This window comes from Gorilla gorilla, chromosome 5 (genome assembly GCF_029281585.2).
Source record: "Gorilla gorilla gorilla isolate KB3781 chromosome 5, NHGRI_mGorGor1-v2.1_pri, whole genome shotgun sequence".
In the NCBI taxonomy this organism is placed as follows: domain Eukaryota; kingdom Metazoa; phylum Chordata; class Mammalia; order Primates; family Hominidae; genus Gorilla; species Gorilla gorilla.
The window spans coordinates 107442462-107463873 of NC_073229.2; the positions used below are offsets into that span (position 1 = coordinate 107442462).

General features: G+C 37.1%; 1 protein-coding gene across 1 annotated transcript in view; it reads right to left on the reverse strand.

The window, feature by feature from the left end:
* Positions 1-21412, reverse strand: part of ME1 (malic enzyme 1) — a 214144-nt gene that overhangs the window by 91268 nt on the left and 101464 nt on the right. The window contains exon 6 of the mRNA XM_031012399.3: positions 13529-13632. Within this exon, the coding sequence (XP_030868259.1) occupies positions 13529-13632 (104 nt within the window). The remainder of the gene's footprint in view (positions 1-13528; positions 13633-21412) is intronic.

The following is a 21412-nucleotide window of genomic DNA, read 5'->3' on the forward strand; positions in this document are numbered from 1 at the left end:
AAAAACACAGATCCTGGTGTACTTTCAGAGCAAAGGAAACACTTATACACTGCTGGTGGGAGTGTAAATTAGTTCATGCTTTGTGGAAAGCAGTATGCAGATTCCTCACAGAGCTAAAAACATAACTACCATTCGACCCAGCAATCCCATTACTGTGTATGTACCCAAAAGAATATAAATCAATGTACCATAAAGACACATGCACATGCACATGTTGTTCACTCCAGCACTATTCAAAATAGCAAAGATACGGAATCAACCTAAATGCCCATCAATAGAAGACTGGATAAAGAAAATGTGGTACATAAGCACCATGAAATACTATGCAGCCATAAAAAAGAATGAGATTATGTCCTTTGTAGGAACTTGGATGGAGCTGGAGGCCATTATCCTTAGCAAACTAACGCAAGAACAGAAAACAAATTACCACATGTTCTCACTTATAAGTGAAAGCTAAATAATAAGAACATGTGAACACAAAGAAGGGAACAACAGACACTGCAGCTTACTTAGAGTAGGAGGGTGGGAGGAGGGAGAAGAGCAAAAAAAAAAATAACTAACGAGTACTATGCTTAGTTCCTGGGTGATGAAATAATCTGTACAACAAACCCCCATCATACAAGGTCACCTATGTAACAAACCTGCACATGTACTCCTGAACTTAAAGTTATTAAAAAGAAGTATCATAGTAACAACATATATTATTAAGGAAGAGAGAAAAGAATGAGGCCCTGACCTCTAATATCTTGATGACTTAATGCTAAGTCAAATAAATAAATATAATTACAATACAGTGTGACACATGCTATTTTGGTGTATCCATGCTAGGATACTATACCGAAAACTTCTCTAATCCAGTCTAGATATTTAACCTGAGTTATGAAAGCTAAGCATGAATTAAATAAGCAAAAGCACTGGGGGAAGAAGGAGCAGTTTATACAGAGAAAAAGTGTGACAGAACAATGACATGTGCAGGCAACTAAAACTATTTATTTATACAATGGTGTAAAGGATACACAGAGGGGTGGAGGATGGCAACACAGGAAGGTGAAGTGCATGGGCCAGATCACAAAGGGATTTATATGTAGGTGAAAACAGTCAATAGCGGGGTAAAGGTAAGTTCCTGCATACTTATTAATATGATCCTAAAGACAATCAGAAGTTACCGAGATGGTGTAAAGATATAAAATGGTGAAGTTGGGTTATGATTATAGAAACTGGGTTATGGTTATAGAAATGGATCAAGGACATGATAGAGGAATTGTCTGGATAGATTTAATAATGAATCTGATCTTGAGATAAATGCACAGGACAATAATGGGGTCACAGAAGAGACCCAAGAATAATAAATTATTTCCATATCTGCTTTAGGATACAATCAGATGATACTGATACAGATGTTTCAAAAAAAGAGAGAGTTGAGAACTGGTCTAGTTAATTGGCATAAATGGCTTATGTGAACCCACATCTTATTCTTTGCAAAGTTAATTTGCTAGTTGCTTGTATCTATGTACCTTTTTTATTGTGAAAGTAATTTTTACTACAAACTTGCTTTGAAGCTAACTGTACAATTAATATGTAGCATAGGGAATAGAATGCAAAGCAAATAAAAACTTCTTGTGAACATTTTTTCTCTTGAATTATTTACCTTGCCAATTGTCTCTTGAGCTCTTTATGAAATAAACTTTGGGTAGCAAGGGAAAGCTAAAGCTTACTGAAGTTTATTAAAGTTGCCTTGTTATGCAAAACAAAATAATTTACAATGTTGAATGAGAAGTTTATTCCTCTGGGTCAAATATATTGTGATGATCAATTTCAACTGACTCATAATGATCACAAGCATGGCTGAATCACTGAATTTTATGAAACAACCAGTCCTGAATGTTGAAACAAAATACGATTTTTTTTTTACCACTTTCATAGAATCCTAAAGTTGGAACACTTTAGAAACATTTAATTCTAATCCATCATCTCACATAAAAGTAGAAATCTTTATATCTTTAAGCACATCTGTCCATGTTCTCAGAGTGACGGAGAGTTCACAAATAATATTAACAACAGAAACAATAAGGAATAACAACCTCTGAGTAATTTTTATGTGCAAGTACTTTTATATACATTATTTTATTTGGGGACAATTCCAACTATTAAATGCTCCATTTAATATTAAGCCAAATTTGCCAGCCTACATCTTTTAACTAAATTATGGTCCTAGTAATCCTTCCTGAAAAATAAAAATTATAGTTACTATTTATAGCACTTGATAAAAGTAATTTGTTTTATATGTTTTCTCTCAATCATCGTAACAACTGTCTGAAGGTACTACTGAAGGTACTATTACCATTTTACCCCAATTTACAGGCAAGAAAATTAAGCCTTGGGGAAGGTAAGTAATTTTTCCAAGGTTACAAATGTAGTAGTTGGTGGAGCTGAGGATTGACTCCAAAGTGCAAGTTTTACTTATCACATGTACCTGAGATATGGGCTTTGCAAGCTGTCAAAATTAGATTTCTAAACTTCCTGAGCTGAGAGTCAGGCTCCAAACCATGGTAAATTAACTGAATTAAGAAATGTCATTCCATGACACCTCTGAAGAAATGGACTGCAAACCTGTCCCAGGCAACACCATTCCAACCTGTGCTCAGTAGGATGAGTCTTTCTTTCCATCTAAATTTCAACACATCCCAATCTAACAATATTGGTCAACAAAACTTTAACAGTAGCTTATTTTGTTTTCTATTCACAAATGTGGCATTTTTACCATGTATATACAGAATATGATATTATTTTCATGAGGATATGAAAAAGGTGGGTCACCATCTGTGGATACCACAAAGAAAAACACTCGAGAATTAATCACTACATCATAGCAAAATAAAAAACGTGGCACACTGTGTTAATTCTGGCTTGCTTTATAGTTAGTGAAATAAAAGTAACAGTCAAATCATGGAAAATTGAGTTAGCCAGAATGTGATCATCTTGGCAATAGGAATGATTATTTTGTTCTTACATTTTGATTATGGCAAATTTTATACAAATTTTGTTGTAGCTTTAAATAATGAGACTTTGACATATGCCAGCTCAAACAATATTTACTACCAACTTGCATTAAATGTCGTTAGATTACTCTATGTAACATGCTAACTTTAGAACTAACCTCTAATTCCTTGAGGGATAATCTGCTCCTGGGACCTGAGACAATCGGGTATTCATTACTTACCATGTGCTGATGGCTCTCCTTTCCATATAAAAATGATGCTAGTAATTCAGTAAAAATAAGACATGTTTAAATGAAATAATTTTCTAGTAATGGTGAAAGATTTCTGCAAAACCACTCACATTGTCTTGTGTGGCCTCCCTTTAAGTATCTCAATTGAGTTCAACAAATATTTATTGTTTATCTACTCTGTGCCAAGCATTGATACAGGAAGGAACTTGTTCATAAAATGAACAAAGTAGATCCCTGTCCTTGACAGCATATCTTCTAGTGGAAGAAACACACAATAAGCATAAACATAATAAATGAATAATGGTAATAAGTGGTATTTAAAAAAAGGAAAAGTAGAGCAAAACAAGGGTGATCAGGAGAGCCAGGGTGGGGAGAAGATGGGACAGGTTTCAGTATTACATAGGGTAGTCAGGGTAAATCTCAAAAGAAGGTTAAGATTTGAACTAATATATGAAAAAGATTAAGTTTTTAACCGAACACATTTCTAGGAGAAGAATATTTTAGACAGAGGGAAAAGCAAGTGAAAATATTCTAAGTTAGGAACATGCCTTGAGAGTTCAATGACAGTACAGGCAGCATGGAGAATGTGGGTGCAGGAGAGTGAGCACATCATAGAGGTCAGGAAGGGGGTCACATCAGGGCTTGAGGACCATTATAAGGACTTTGGCTTTCATTAACTGAAATGCACTGACTGTCAATACTAATGTTAGGTCCAGATACGATATTAGTTGCAATTAGGGTTTCAATTTCCTACAGAACCAAAAAAGTACCCTTAATTTCTGACCTTACCCCCAAACCAATTTTCTAAGTTTGCCTCTTTAATTATTCTTTTCCTTTCCACATCTTTAATCTCTAATAATTAAAATATATGTACTTCATTCTAATATTGTTATAAGATTTCCCCAAACCAGCCACATAGATGGTCTTTCAAAAGGAAAAGTAAATTGCTTTCACATGTTCATACCTGCTTTACCTTTGTCTATAAATACACATAAATTAAGGATGGCAAGAAAAAATATTATAAACAAAAGACCTTATTTTAACCTACAAGATATTGCTATTGATAGTGTTTTTTGTTTTGTTTTTAGGTTGATCTATAACTCAGGAAATCATATTGAGTCTTCTTTTTTTATGTTACCAATGAGCAGATGTATCATTCTTATTTTCTAATTTATTATATGTGGGACTATAGATGGAAAACAATAAGAAACACAAGCTTTTAAGAAACTGGGCTTAATCTTGCTAAATTAAAGTTAAGAGAATAAAAAAGGAGAGAGATACAGAAAAGAAACATGGTATACAGATTATTTTGAAATCATAATGATTATCTTTAATAATCTAATTTTCAAATCATAATGATTGTCTTTAATAATCTAATAATTTAGCTTTAATAAATTCAGATAAAATATTAAGGGCTTTCTCTATATAAATCTCAATGTTTACAAATTCTAAGAGAAAAAGATAGGTAACAATGGATACAACAGGAATTTATTAAAATGTTTTTCTTTAGATAAAAGTTACAACCTAAAACATAAATGTATCCATATAATTAAAACTCAAATCTTTACTTTACTATAGGCAGAGACTCTTTATTTGGAAAACTGTGTCTTTCTCTAGTTTATGTTGGGGAGCTACCTTTACTTCAGATATATGTCACTGTAGTTTCAAGAACATTAGACTCAATGCTTAAACAATGCTTTCAACAGCAGTTATTTTATGCCTACTGTAGGGTAAAATATAATATGGGATAGCCAGAAAAAAGCAATCCCTTGATAATACAGTACTTTTTCTAACACAGCTTATATTCTGGTACGGAAAATAGGGTTAAATGAAATAATGCATGCATAAGACTCATGTAACCAGAACAAAAACAGTGTAAAACATTTATATCCATATTAAAGGAATGGTGGAATTAATGCAATTGATTAGAATAAAATGGAATTAGGCACAAAAAGCATCTAAAAGGAAGAGTTGTAAACCATGTTCAGAAAGAAACAGTAAACTTGACTTGCTAAAGTTCTGGCTTCTCCAAGGTTGGACTGGGATACTGACAGGGATGCAAATCAAATATCAAAATACTGAAGTATATATCCACTTTAAATCCATTATGGAATATAAGTGCACATGTTTTTACACATACATACACATAATGCATACCTTTAGATTTCTAATTCTTTCATGACCCACCATTTTTGTTCACTTGAAAAAAAAAAAGTAGAGAGAATGGTATAAATAGAAATAGTTGGGATTTTAAGGAAAATATGCCTATAGTTAATTGTGAATCTGATCTTTCTTTGGATGGGAAAATGGAAAAAAATTCTGAGTCAGAAACCTGATTTGAGTCATGTTCCCTAGTAACATGCTGCTGATTTTTCTCACATTGACAGACATTCTTTGCATTTTATTTTTTTCACCTGGTTATTTCACCCTGGGTCCACAGGGAAGAATAGCAGGTGGAATCCCATATAATCATATGCTTTCATTAAATTTCTTATGAAAAGCAAAGTAACTCATGCTGATCAAAGTGACAGGTGGAATCTAAAGAGCCTCACAGACTTATAGATAAAATCATGTAAGTTATAAATATATCCTCGTCATCTAAAAAATGATCAGGCATAAAAAGCAATGATTAGAACAGGTAGAAAAAGGTAGTACAGAAAGTCAGCCATGAAATTAACTGCAGAAGAAATGGAGAAAGAAAGAGGACAGTAGAAAAAGACCCTTCCCTGTTGGGAAGCCAGGGATTTAGTGTAGAGTTGGGCGAAACTCTATCTAACTGCAACCCTGAATAAGGGTGAAGAGCACACATTAATTTACATATTTGATGCCTTCTTTAGAAAAGATGATATTAATAATTAAAGAAATAAATTTAGTATATCTGGCCATGATAATTCACAGGCTATATATCTTGAAATCTGATAAGTGACCCTCAAGGACTATTACCAACTTGATAGTATCTCTGACTAGTCTGGTCTGTTTCAGGCACACAGCCAAGACTTTTGTTCAACACTACTCAGCAAAGAAGCATAATTGTATGAAAACCCCATTATCACACCTGGCAGCAAATGGCAGATGATATGGCTTCAGACTAAGATTATTTCTCTTAAACTTTATGTGACAGATCACAGAACAAGTTGTGATGGCAGCCAAGGTTGAAGGAGGGTGTAGTATAATAACCATGTTTGTGGCCATTCCTAGTGCTTCCCAATAACTTTTAATTTTTGTCATTTAAAATAAAAAAGAACAAAATTTTTAAATATAGTCTTTGTTGAATATTAGCTATTTATTCCATTTAAAAAATTTAATATTAGTTCTTTAAAGCTTACTTGAGGTAAAGCTTTTGTTCTCATTTAGTTAATAATCATTAATTAAATTCTAATATAGAGAATTTTAGGCAGTAAAGCTGAAGCTGCCTCTACATTTCTATTAATTTTCAGGGGCAACTGATTCTGTAAAAAATAAAAGGATACTATAAGAAGTACAACTACGAAAACAAACACACATATTTAAGAGCTTTAATATTTCCTGAAATTAAATCACATGAAAAGAAATTCTAATAAGTTCTTCCATTCATACTTTTCATTTTAAGCTATATAAACAAAACAAATCAAATTCTACCATTCATTTAACAAATATTTATTGAGTACTTATCACATACTAGATAACTTTTTAGAAACTAGGGATATGGCAGTGGAGGAAAAAGAAAACTCCCTGCTTTCATAGAACTTAACAGTATATGAATAGAGACAGAACATAAATAATTAAATATCAAATATGTCAGATATTTATAAATGTATGAAAAGAGGAAAGTGGGCTGAGGGTAAAATTTTACATAGGTTGGTCAAAGAAGGCCTTATTGAGAAAAGGATATTTGAGGAAATGTTAAAGGAGGTGAGAGAGCTAGTCATGTGGAAAACTGGGCAGAGGCAGGTATGGTGAGGATGTTAAGTAGACAGAAAGACAAGCTTTGACCTAGTTTGAATTAGAAAAATAGCAAACAGGCCACAACAAAGTGGGCAAGGAGGGAAACTAGGAGGAGATAATGTGAGAAAGGTAACAGGAAGCCAGAAGTCTCAGGGCCTTTTACGCTATTGCAAGAATTTGTTTTTATTCTGAATAAAATGATAAGCTTTCCTGGGGTTTTGAGCAGAGAAATTACCTCAGAACCATCACAGCTTTTGTGTTGAAGACAGACTAAAGGGCAATAAAGGAGGAAGCAGTGAAACAGAATTTTCAGGCTAAAGGGCAATAAAGGAGGAAGCAGAATTTCATTAACAGTTAAAAAATTGTTACAATAATCCAGGTAAAAGAGGTTCAGTTAAGAGAAGTAATGATACTGGCAATGAGAAAAGGTTAGATTCTGGATACATTCTGAAGTTAAAGCTACTAAGTTTTGTAGGTGGCCTGGGTACAAAGTGGTAATTCCAACATTTTTAGTCACAGGAAGAGGAAGAATGGGGTTGTCATTTACTGAGATGGGAAAGGCTGCAACAGGAGCAGGGCTGGGAGTGAGTGGGAGATTGGGAGTCCAAGTCTGGACATGTCACATATGCTATGTCTATTACAGATCTGAGTATAAATGTCAAGTAGGAGTTTTACCACATGATTCTGAAGTTCAGAGAAGAGGTACAGGTTAGAGATAAAGATTTGGGAGTCACAAATATAAAGATGTATGACTTGATGAGATTACCAAGGAAGTGGAGATTAATAGCAAAAAGAAAAGTTTCAAGCTTCAAGCCCTGAAGCATTCTAATGTATACAGGTGGCAGGGAGTGGGGAAGATGAAAAGGAATAAGCTGAGGAAAACTACAAAGGAACAATCAGTGAGGTAGAAGGAAAGCAAGGGGAGTGTGCTATCCTGGAAGCAAAGAGAAGAAATTCTTTATGTTGGGCTTCAAATTTTTCCTTTACCTATATTCTTATTTTAAAGTATTTTCTTAACCTATATACTCAGATGTAGAATTACTAGGCCCAACTGATAAATTTGTTGAACAGGCCAGTACTAGGAAATGGATTTGTGCTACTCCACTGGAGATGCTAATTAATATCCAAGCTAATTAATCAATACTTTCTGAATTGAGTAATTATGCTGAATATCATGATATGCCCCTCGGATCCCGCACTGTTGTCCTGGGGGTTGCCTCAGCTGCAAAGAGTCCTTTCACCACAGACCACGATCTATGCTCTTCCCCAGAGTGACCCACATCCAGTGACTAATTGATGCAGGAATATAAAGCCTTGACCATCTCAGCCCAACTGGTAACAACTCTGAAAAGCCACTGTAGCTTCAGAGTTCCCCACGGGATCAGGGAAAGCTGTCATTGTGCCTGCAGGCAGCTCAACTTCTCCCTCTGCCCATTCCTGCTTCCTTTGTTATTTCTTCCACAGAGTTTAATCTCAAGGGCACTTCTTACAAACCTCTTAAACACTAAACTTCATTTCCGAATGTGCCTCCCAGGTAACCTAATCTTGGAATAGTCTGAGAAAGCTGGTAATAAGATGGGGCTTTGGCACTGGTTAACTCACTGCCGCAGTGGTAATGAGGACCCCACCACTGGTAGAAGATGGAGCACACGCCCGGTCCAAGGTAGCAGTCCAACTATTAAAACTCACCAGAGGTGAGCTGAGATGTTGGGAAGGGAACATCTTAGCTAGAATGATATTTCAGATGTTTGAGAAATATGAGAGAAGTAGAGTAACTATAAGGACAATGGGAAAAAAAACACAAAAAGCTCAGAGAAAGTAATTGCCAACAAGAAAGCCAGAGGCCCTCCTTTGTAGATACAAAGATGTTCTCAGCTTCTGTAGCTGCTGGGTAGAGAAAGCTTATGTCCAGAAACAGGGCTTAATCATCAGAATATTCAAGCTCCCAAACTCAAGGAAAGCAGATCTGCTAAGTCAGAATCCTAGTTACAAAAGAATGGGAATTTGCCACATGGAATGGGATGTCTGGTTTGATGTCTGTCAAAATCCTGAATCCCCAGATTCCCCCAGAGCTTTCGCATCTCACAAAGTGGCCTTCCCCTTCTTTCTTGGGATGATAAGGGTAGAGATTTCACCCCCATAAATTAACATGTGCCCCTTAACTACCATCTACCTCTGCCTCCCCTCCAGATCCCTGGGCCAATAATTAAGGTTTTATCACAATATAACTTATCTGGGACATACTAGAGTTGATAAAGGAAGAAAGAGACTTTACCCCAAAGGAGCCACAAGACCAGTATTTGTATTAGCCAGGAGAATACATGTAGAATTAAATTCTGAGGGTGTTTGATTAAAAGGGCTGGAACCTAAGAAAAGGGAGAGCTTACTGATTTGCAGGCACTCTCCTGAGACAGGATTTAACATGTGGCAAGAATCCCAGAAGATGGTGCAAACTCATTGCTAGGATGGTTCCTAGAAACATGGACAAATTAATGGCTGATACTAATATGACTGAAATGCCAGGAATGCTGTGGCAAATGGCAGAAGAGGGGATTGCGAGGCTCAGAGAACTGGGCAGTCTGGTATATAGACACATGTAAAAGCCAGAAAATCCATAAGATGAATATATTCCACAGGAAGGCCCAGAAAACACACCATTTCCCAAAGCCATAAGGAATATGCCAATGAGAAGACATCAACATTACTAAAAATTTCAGTGGTGGTTCTCCCCTGAAGGTCAGGAGTCACAGAAGAAAAGGATGATATATAACCAGCCTGACTGATAGCAATAAGGATGCTAAGACCAGGTGAGAATGCTTAACCATCAGAAGCCAGATGGACACAATTATCATAAGAGTGGCAAAAGTGGGGTGTGTGTGGCTAACCCACAAAATGTTTTTGAGATAATTAATGGAATCTTGCATCCCTAGAGGCAAAACAGAGAGCTAACAAAGCTACTACTCAATATTTACTATCAAAAGAAACCAAAGATGAATGACCACAAAGTTGAGTGTAGCTGCCCCAATGAAGTCACAATCTCTTGCTCAGCTTCCAAACCTGAGTTAATTTTTAGACCCAGAACCCATAAACTGAAGAAGAGGCCTAGTTCCCAGAAGAAAGAACCTTATAACACCATGACAAGAATACAGGGTAATAATCCCCCCTAATCTTTATCCACAGGGAACTACAGCCCTTTACCCAAGTAACTATGCACTAGAGAAGGACTATTCAAATGTCTGAGAGCTAATGAGCACACAGTTGACACTGATACCTGTAGACTTGAAGCATCAAAACACTGTTCCCCTCTCCCTGTTAGAGTAGAGGCATACAGGAGCCAGTAATAAATGGAGCCCCAGCCAAGTTCTGGCTCATAATAGGTCCACTGTGACCACAGACCCACCTAGTGGTGATTCCTCAGACCCTAGATGTGTAATCAGAAAAGACAGACTTGGTAAGTGCCACAAGACCCATATCAAATCCTCAGCCTGTGAGTGAAGAGCTCTCATTGTGGAGAAGACCGAGAGGAAGAATTTGAAGCTGCTCTACCCTAAACCTGCCAAGATGGCAAATAAAAAAAACCAACATAGCATTGATGGAGAAAGAGGGGGAGGTTGATGGGCATTGAAGGAGAAAGAGGGGGAGGTTGATGGGCAGAAATTAGTGTCCATGTAAGTATCTAAACAGCAGGCAGGGGTAATCCCAACTAAGTTATCCATGGCTATCGGTGGGTCCATGTTGCAGTATAACCTTTGTACTATGTCCTCTCCTCCAAAGAGGTTTATCCCAAGGGTACTCCTTTTTTTTTTATTTTTTTAAGAAAGAGTCTTGCTCTGTTGCCCAGGCTGGAGTGCGGGGTGGTGTGATCTTTGCTAACTGCAACCTCCGCCTCCCAGGTTCAGGCAATTCTTGTCTCTCAGCCTCTGAGTAGCTAGGATTACAGGCATACACCACCATACCTGGCTAATGCTTTTGTATTTTTTAGTAGAGACAGGGTTTCGCCATGCTGGCCAGGCTGGTCTCCAAATCCTGGCCTCACGTGATCTGCTTGCCTCGGCCTTCCAAAGTGCTGGGATTACAGGTGTGAGCCACTGTGCCTGGCCCAAGGGTACTCCTTAATAAACTCTATCTCAGAGTCTGATGTCTAGGTAACCTGTAACAATCATTTCCCACTTTGAATTTAAGTTATGTTTCTTTTTAAAATAATCTTGGGTTTATCTTCACTACAACTTCCCAATTTAATCGGGTAGTGTTAGGTTTCACATCTCGGTCATTTTCCTGAAACACTGTTATGACTGAAAGTATTTTTTTAGTCTTTGGCATTTTTCTCTGGAAGTACAACCCCTGATTCATAGGTGCTATCTACATTTAAAATTATTGTTTACACTTGTCAATCCCTATTTCCTTACAAAGAACTTAGGTAACTCCTCAATTCCACATTTAAAAAAAAAAACAGTTTTCTTGATTCTGGATTGATACAAAATATTCAAAATTTGCTCATATCTCATTTTTTCCCAAAACTTTTCATTGATTCCCAATAATAAAAACTCCTTCTCCCCTTATTTCATCAGCATTTAAGTGCACCTAACTTGTTAGCAGCGTCTGTTTGTTAAAGTTGTCTTATTTAGATAGACTTTATTCCAGACTGCATTTCCTTTCCTCTTATATAGCCTTACAGTATTATCTGTACAATCTCTTGATTAATGTTGCTACTGAGAAAGTTGGATAATTTCAAAACCTTACATGAGCGTTTCACAAGATAAGGCACTTTAAGTATGAAAAACTATTAGAAATTAACTGTATTATGTGATCTCAAACAAACTGCAGAGTTTCTCAACTATTTCTGTAAATAAGTATAGTTTAATGAAATAGGTCAAATAATTACAATAAATAAATCAAACATGTGGGTCTAAAATGTAGTCCATACTAATTGGCAAATGTACCCAGCATTAAATCCTTGAGTAATGAGAGGTTCAATGCATTCTAAATGTTGTGCAAACTGATGAAAGCACTTTCTGCTGTTGGATAAAACTTCTTAAAAATAAACATTATAATAAAAACAAACCAGAAGTGCATCTCTAGTTAGAGTTAATTCTAGTGATGACTTTATTTCTAAGAAAAACCAAGGCAACATATGTGTTTTTAAATAGTATGTGGTTTCTGTGGCTACACAGTAACCAAGGGATGACTGTCAGTGTGATAAAATTCTCTTAGAATATATTACTAAATTATGGTGGGAGTCTCTTTTCTGAAAAAAAAAATGGAAAAATTTACAATAGCATCTGGCCCACAATCAAATGCTAACTTAAAAAGATACAGGTTGAGCATCTCTAATCCAAAAATCCAAAATCCAAAATGCTCCAAAATCTGAAACGTTTTGAGCGCTGATATGATGCCACCAGTTACCCCGAACACATTATTTTTTTCATTGTATTAATGGTATATTATGTTTTATACTGTTAAGGATTTATGCATGATAAGTGCAAAAAATGATTGCTTATTGCTAGCATATAAAATTCAGAATCAGGGATAATGGTGATGCCAAACAACCATACATTGTCCACATGGGTAGCTGAGACAGTGACATCTTTGCTTCTGATGGTTCGATGTACATAAACTTTGTTTTACACACAAAATTATTTAAACTTTTGCATAAAATTACCTTTAGGCTATGTGTATATGATTTACATGAAACATAAATAAATTTCATGTGTAGATATGGGTACCATCTCATTATATATATATGCAAATATTTCAAAATCTGCATAAACACTAATGGTCTCGGGTGATTTGGATAAGAGACTCTCAACCTATATAGCACTGTATTTTAATCAAATATTATAGATTTAATCAGAGATGCATGGATCATGATGGAATGCCCTGTCCTTGCTCCATTCTGGACCCCTGTGGACTGTACCAACTCATGCTCAATCCCCACCTCTTTTTCTGCTTTTCCTTTGTGGCTGGTGGTTGACCATAAGAGAGTCAAATACCAGCCACAAAGATGACTGAAGATCAGATTTTATCATCAACCAGAAAGTACAGATTGTCAATAAATGTAAAAAGGTTTGCAGGTAATTTAGTCACTGGTCACTGCCTCCTTTACCATAATCATGCATTTCAACAGCCGCAGGTTCTAAAGATTCTTGTAAAAAAAAAAAAGTATATTCAGGGACAGCAACAGAAATAATCTTTTCTGGATAGACACATGATATTATCATTTGTCCATTAACAGTTATGAGGAAATAGATAGGATATATGCATTTTTCATTCAAATTACTTCTAATTATTAAACCATATTGCATAAATCTTGGATTTTTTAATAGTCTGTTATGTTATTGTTACTGACTAAAATATAGGTAAAATAAAGATACATACTTGGAAGAAACTGCCTCCATGAATTCGTCCAAAAACTCATCATATTTAGAACCTCTTACTCTTCTCTGCCGTAGTCCAATGTAGAGTGGATCTTTAAGTAACTCCTATTAAAAAAAGTTATCATAAAAATAGAAATAACTATAACCAAATCATTTATTGAGCTTCAGTTTCTTCATCTGTATAAAACGGATAAAAATAGAAATAAAATCTTACCATACTGATTCAGAATTAACCTACAGGGTAATTACTTAATGTTACATAGAATATACCTGTAGTATTTATACACCAAATAAGAAAAATAATTTCTGGTCAGGAGCAGTGGCTCACGCCTGTAATCTCAACACTTTGGGAGGCTGAGGCAGGCGGATCACGAGGTCAGGAGATCAAGACCACCCTGGGTAACAACAGTGAAACCCTGTCTCTACAAAAGTACAAAAATTAGCTGGGTGTGGTGGTGTGCATCTGTAGTCCCAGCTATTTGGGAGCGTGAAGCAGAAGAATCACTTGAACCTGGGAGGTGGAGGTTGCAGTGAACCAAGATCGCACCACTGCACTCCAGCCTGGGCAACAGAAGGAGACTCTGTTGCAATAAAAATAAGTAAATAAATAAATAAGAAAGAAAAATAATTCCTAAATGTTAAAAACATTCTAGATTATTCTGAGGAAAAGAAAAAAATAAAATATTTCATTTGTGTTAATTAGAAAAGTGCAATTCAGATTTTACAGACAAAGGTAATCGCACAGAGAAATAACATTTAGTTTTGAAATATTAGCTTAAGGAATGGAAAGATAGCAATTCCTTTCTTAATTTTCCACTTCCGAAAGCAAAATTATCAAACAATGGTTTTACTTTACCTTTACTATGATAGTTAACAGACTTTAAAATAAATTTTTTAGCCTTTACTAGTGTTTTCTTAAATTTTTTAACTTTACACAGTTTAAGTTGTTTCTTAAACTGATATATCTGAGAATGTTGCCCTGTGTAAATTTTGGTATATATAATATGTAATATCACTTTTATTAAATCAGTTTTGAAATTGAGATATAATTTAAATATAACATACCCATTCATAACAAAAGCTCTCAGTAAACTAGAAGCAGAAGGGAACTTCCTTAACGCAATAAAGGACATCTATGAAAATCCCACAGCTGATAGCATATTTAGCAGTGAAAAACTGAGTGCTCTTCACTTACGATAGGGAACAAGACAAGAATATTTACCTTCATCACTTCTCCTCTACACTATACTGGACACCCTAGCTATTACAATAAGGCAAGAAAAAGAAAGAAATATAGATTAAAAAAAAAGAAGCAAAACTTTATTTGTACACATATAATTGTGTACATAGAAAATACTAAGAAATCTACCAAAAAAAATCCCAGTAGAAAAAAATACATGAATTTAACACAATCACAGTTTATAAAGTAAATATACACAAATCAATTGTACCTCTATACACTTGCAATGGACAGTTAAAAATGCAATAAAATATACAACTCCATTTATAATACCAGCCCAAAATGCAAAATTCTTAGGGACATATTTAAGAAAACATGTGTAAGACCTGCACACTGGAAACTACAAAATATTGCTGAAAGAAACTCAAAAAGACTTAAATTGGGAACAACCTGCAAAAAATAAAAATAAAAAAAAAAGACCAAAGTGACACCTTCAGTAACCTAGAATAGAGAAAATTAAAATAATGAATTTGTGAATCTGGCTAATGAGATTTCCAGGCAGAATGCTGACTTGGCTTCTTGTGACTATATAATAAAGTCTAAAACAGAGAAGAGCTAGGGAAGAAAATGTTCAGTTTGTGAGCAAAATTGAAGGAATATAGAGGACACAGGACTTGCTGGTAAAAGATGTGCATAGCAAAATAAGGTCTTCAAAGATCAAATTAAGTGTGTGGTTTTAATAACTTTTTAAGAAATCTCTGAATGATTTAAAGTGAAGACTAATAGATCAGCTTGACTAGACAAAAGGAACTGGTCTTCCATTTGTTTGTATCCTCTTTTATTTCCTTGAGCAGTGGTTTGTAGTTCTCCTTGAAGAGGTCCTTCCCATCCCTTGTAAGTTGGATTACTAGGTATTTTATTCTCTTTGAAGTAATTGTGAATGGGAGTTCACTCATGATTTGGCTCTCTGTCTGTTGTCGGTGTATAGGAATGCTTGTGATTTTTGCACATTGATTCTGTATCCTGAGACTTTGCTGAAGTTGCTTATCAGCTTAAGGAGATTTTGGGCTGAGACAAATGGGGTTTTCTAGATATACAATCATGTCATCTGCAAACAGGGAAAATTTGACTTCCTCTTTTCCTAACTGAATACCCTTTATTTCCTTCTCCTGCCTAATTGCCCTTGCTCATGGGTAGGAAGAATCAATATCGTGAAAATGGCCATACTGCCCAAGGTAATTTACAGATTCAATGTCATCCCCATCAAGCTACCAATGCCTTTCTTCACAGAATTGGAAAAAACTACTTTAAAGTTCATATGGAACCAAAAAAAAAGCCCACATCGCCAAGTCAATCCTAAGCCAAAAGAACAAAGCTGGAGGCATCACACTACCTGACTTCAAACTATACTACAAGGCTACAGTAACCAAAACAGCATGGTACTGGTACCAAAACAGAGATATAGATCAATGGAACAGAACAGAGCCCTCAGAAATAACGCCGCATATCTACAACTATCTGATCTTTGACAAACCTGAGAAAAACAAGCAATGGGGAAAGGATTCCCTATTTAATAAATGGTGCTGGGAAAACTGGCTAGCCATATGTAGAAAGCTGAAACTGGATCCCGTCCTTACACCTTACACAAAAATCAATTCAAGATGGATTAAAGATTTAAACGTTAGACCTAAAACCATAAAAACCCTAGAAGAAAACCTAGGCATTACCATTCAGGACATAGGCATGGGCAAGGACTTCATGTCTAAAACACCAAAAGCAATGGCAACAAAAGACAAAATTGACAAATGGGATCTAATTAAACTAAAGAGCTTCTGCACAGCAAAAGAAACTACCATCAGAGTGAACAGGCAACCTACAACATGGGAGAAAATTTTCGCAACCTACTCATCTGACAAAGGGCTAATATCCACAATCTACAATGAACTCAAACAAATTTACAAGAAAAAAACAAACAACCCCATCAAAAAGTGGGCGAAGGACATGAACAGACACTTCTCAAAAGAAGACATTTATGCAGCCAAAAAACACATGAAAAAATGCTCATCATCACTGGCCATCAGAGAAATGCAAATCAAAACCACAATGAGATACCATCTCACACCAGTTAGAATGGCAATCATTAAAAAGTCAGGAAACAACAGGTGCTGGAGAGGATGTGGAAAAATAGGAACACTTTTACACTGTTGGTGGCACTGTAAACTAGTTCAACCATTGTGGAAGTCAGTGTGGCGATTCCTCAGGGATCTAGAACTGGAAATACCATTTGACCCAGCCATCCCATTACTGGGTATATACCCAAAGGACTATAAATCATGCTGCTATAAAGACACATGCACACGTATGTTTATTGTGGCATTATTCACAATAGCAAAGACTTGGAACCAACCCAAATGTCCAACAATGATAGACTGGATTAAGAAAATGTGGCACATATACACCATGGAATACTATGCAGCCATAAAAATGATGAGTTCATGTCCTTTGTAGGGATATGGATGAAATTGGAAATCATCATTCTCAGTAAACTATCGCAAGAACAAAAAACCAAACACCGCATATTCTCACTCACAGGTGGGAATTGAACAATGAGAACACATGGATACAGGACGGGGAACATCACACTCTGGGGACTGTTGTGGGGTGGGGGGAGGGGGGAGGGATAGCATTGGGAGATATACCTAATGCTAGATGACAAGTTAGTGGGTGCAGTGCACCAGCATGGCACATGTATACGTATGTAACTAACCTGCACAATGTGCACATGTACCCTAAAACTTAAAGTATAATAATAAAAAAATAAAATTAAATAAAAATAAAAATAAAAAATAAAAAAATAGAAAAAAAAAAAAAAGGAACTGGTCCCACAGCACTCTGACATGCCAGCCAACATAGGAAGGAGGACTATTTTGAAAGAATTGTGAATGGAGCCTCTGTCAAATTGAGTAGAGTATAATCTGATACAGAGAAGGCCTAAAGAGTTTTTAAGGGTATGGTACTATCTTGGATTATTAAGACAGAGACACTTCAAATGAAAATAATTCTCTGGGTCCCCAATTTTCTGTAGTCAGGAAGCAGACTGAGAAAGTTATTCAGCTGCTAATACAGATCATTTCTTATGAAAGAGGACGGATATCTCAGAGGACAGAGCCAAGAACCCAGAAGGCAAAACCAAAAGCCCAAAAAAGAACAATGAACTACAGAACCACCCTGAGGAAACTGAATGGGCCCTATTCAAAGAATATTCCCTTCTATTCCCCATGTAGGTGGCCTGGCAACATGTGTCCAGTTAGATTTCAGAATTGCTATGTACCATTTAGAGCCATATGATTCCTACTCCTCCAGCTATGAATGAGAATGTTGATGGTGGTTATTCTGTCCCTGCCTCACCGCTGTATGTTAGACATGTGGGAAACACAGAAATGAGTTCCACCAAGGAGCAAAACCCAAGAAACCTCATTTGCATCTAGACCAGATTTAGATGACAATATCTTGAACTTTGGACCTGCTGCTACTAGTGGGATGAAACTTTTGAAATCCTAGGATGGTGATAAGCATATTTTGTATGTGGAATGTGACCAATTTCTGAAGAATGAGAACTGATGTGGAGAAAGGTCCAGCTGTGCCAGGCATCCTAGCCTTCCTAGCCATTCCAATCCAAACTGCCAGCCAACAGAATCATAAACATTAATAAAACAGTAATTGTTTTAAGCCACTGAGAGGGTGATGTTAAGAAGGTTAAACCTTCAGATGTTAAGAATAATCTGAAAAGGAGTTTACTTACAGGCAATAGAAATTATAGCCCAGTTCTTCACACTTGTTGTCCTGTTGTAATTAGTAATGGCACTCTCTGTCGTTGTGAAATTGTCTTGGTTTGGCCAATATATCTTACTTATAATGTATTGCATAAGAAGAGTTAAGGATTTCCAGCTAGCTGAAAGTTAACAAGTTATATCATATAAATATATTTCAGATGAAATGTAAAATCTGAAACCAAGTGCCGCTGTATAGTGCAGCTGTTCCTTAAGGCATAAAAACTTTAAACAATTACTGGCAGGCTTCTGAGCAGCTGAAGTTGAAGTGCCAATGTGCTACTAATGGCTGCCAGAATTAAAACACTTTCTCCATGTCTAGAATATATTTAGACTTCTAAAATGTGAATTAGAAAAATTACACAATTGAGAAAAAAATGTTACATTTCCCCTTCTCTTTTCTCCCTCCTTTCCCACGTTAATAATTAAAGTATATACCATAAAGAAGTCTGACTACAATGTAGTCAATTACAAAGATTTATGAACAAGATAGAGATTTTGAAGTAAATCAGAAAGTTAAAAAATTATTGATTCCCAGGTAAGACGACCAAATAGAACAGCTCCGGTCTGCAGCTCCCAGCAAGACCAATGCAGAAGGTGGGTGATTTCTGCATTTCCAATTGAGGTACCCGGTTCATCTCATTGGGACGGGTTAGACAGTGGGTACAGCCCACAGAGGGCAAGGAGAAGCAGGGTGGGGCGTCACTGCACCCAGGAAGCGCAGGGGGTTAGGGAACTCCCTCCCCTAGCCAAGGGAAGCGGTGAGGGACCCTGCCCTGAGCGACCATGCACTCTGGCTCAGATACAACACTTTTCCCCATGGTCTTTACAACCCACAGACCAGGAGATTCCCTTGGGTGCTTACACCACAACAGCCCTGGGTTTCAAGCACAAAACTGGGTGGTCATTTGGGCAGACACCGAGCTAGCTGCAGGAGCATTTTTCCATACCCCAGTGGTACCTGGAATGCCAGCAAGACAGAACCGTTCACACCCCTGGAAAGGGGGCTGAAGCCAAGGAGCCAAGTGGTCTTACTCAGCAGATTCCATCCCCATGGAGCCCAGCAAGCTAAGATCCACTGGCTTGAAATTCTTGCTGCCAGCACAGCAGTCAGACCTGGGACACTCGAGCTTGGTGTGGGGAGGGATGTCCATCATTACTGAGGCTCAAGTAGGCAGTTTTCCCCTCACAGTGTGAATAAAGCCACTTGGAAGTTTGGACTGGGTGAAGCCCACCACAGCACCACAAAGCCACTGTAGCCAAACTGCCTCTCTAGATTCCTCCTCTCTGGGCAGGGCATCTCTGAAAGAAAAGCAGCAGCCCCAGTCAGGGGCTTATAGATAAAACTCCTATCTCCCTGGGACAGAACACCTGAGGCAAAGGGCAGCTTTTGTGCACACAGCTTCAGCAGACTTAAACATTCCAGCCTGACAGCTCTGAAGAGAGCAGCAGATCTCCCAGCACAGCATTTGAGCTCTGCTAAGAAACAGACTGCCTCCTCAAGTGGGTCCCTGACTCTTGTGCCTCCTGACGGAGAGACACCTCCCAGCAAGGGTCAACAGACACCTCATACAGGAGAGCTCTGGCTGGCATCTGGCAGGTGCCCCTCTTGGGGGAAGCTGCCAGAGGAAGGAACAGGCAGCAATCTTTGCTGTTCTGCAGCCTCCGCTGGTGACACTAAGGTAAACAGGGACTGGAGTGGACCTCCAGCAAACTCCAGCAGACCTGCAGAAGAGGGGCCTGACTCTTAGAAGGAAAACTAACAGAAAGGAAGAGCATGAACATCAACAAAAAGGACAACCATGCAAAAACCCCACGCGAAGGTCACCAACAGGGAAGACCAAAGGTAGATAAATCCATGAAGATGAGCAAAAACCAGCACAAAAAGGCTGAAAATTCCAAAAACCAGAATAACTCTTCTCCTCCAAAGGATCACAACTCTTTACCAGCAAGGGAATAAAACTGGATGGAGAATGAGTTTGACTAATTGACAAAAGTAGGCTTCAGAAGGTGGGTAATAACAAACTTCTCTGAGCTAAAGGAGCATGTTCTAACTCAATGCAAGGAAGCTAAGAACCTTGATAAAAGGTTAGAGGAATTGCTAACTAGAATAACCAGATTAGAGAAGAACATAAATGACCTGATGGACCTGAAAAACACAGCACAAGAACTTCATGAAGCATACACAAGTATCAATAGCTGAATCAATCAAGTAGAAGAGAGGATATCTGAGATTGGAGATCAACTTAATGAAATAAAGTGTGAAGACAAGATTAGAGAAAAAATAATGAAAAGGAATGAAGAAAACTTCCAAGAAATATGGGACTATGTGAAAAGGCCAAACTGACGTTTGGTTGGTGTACCTGAAAGTGATGGGGAGAATGGAACCAAGTTGGAAAACACTCTTCAGGATATTATCCAAGAGAACTTCCCCAAACTCACAAGACAGGCCAACACTCAAATTCAGGAAATACAGAGAACACCACAAAGATACTCCTCGACAAAAGCAACCCCAAGATGCATAATCGTCAGATCCACCATCGTTGAAATGAAGAAAAAAATTTAAGGGCAGTGAGAGAGAAGGGTTGGGTTATCCACAAAGGGAAGCCCATCAGACTAACAGTGGATCTCTCTGCAGAAATTCTGCAAGCCCGAAGAGAGTGGGGGCCAACATTCAACATTCTTAAAGAAAAGAATTTTCAACCCAGAATTTCATATACAGCCAAGATAAGCTTCATAAGTGAAGGAGAAATAAAATCCTTTACAGACAAGCAAATGCTGAGGGATTTTGTCACCACCAGACCTGCCTTACAAGAGCTCCTGAAGGAAGCACTGAATATGGAAAGGAAAAACCGGTACAGGCACTGCAAAAACA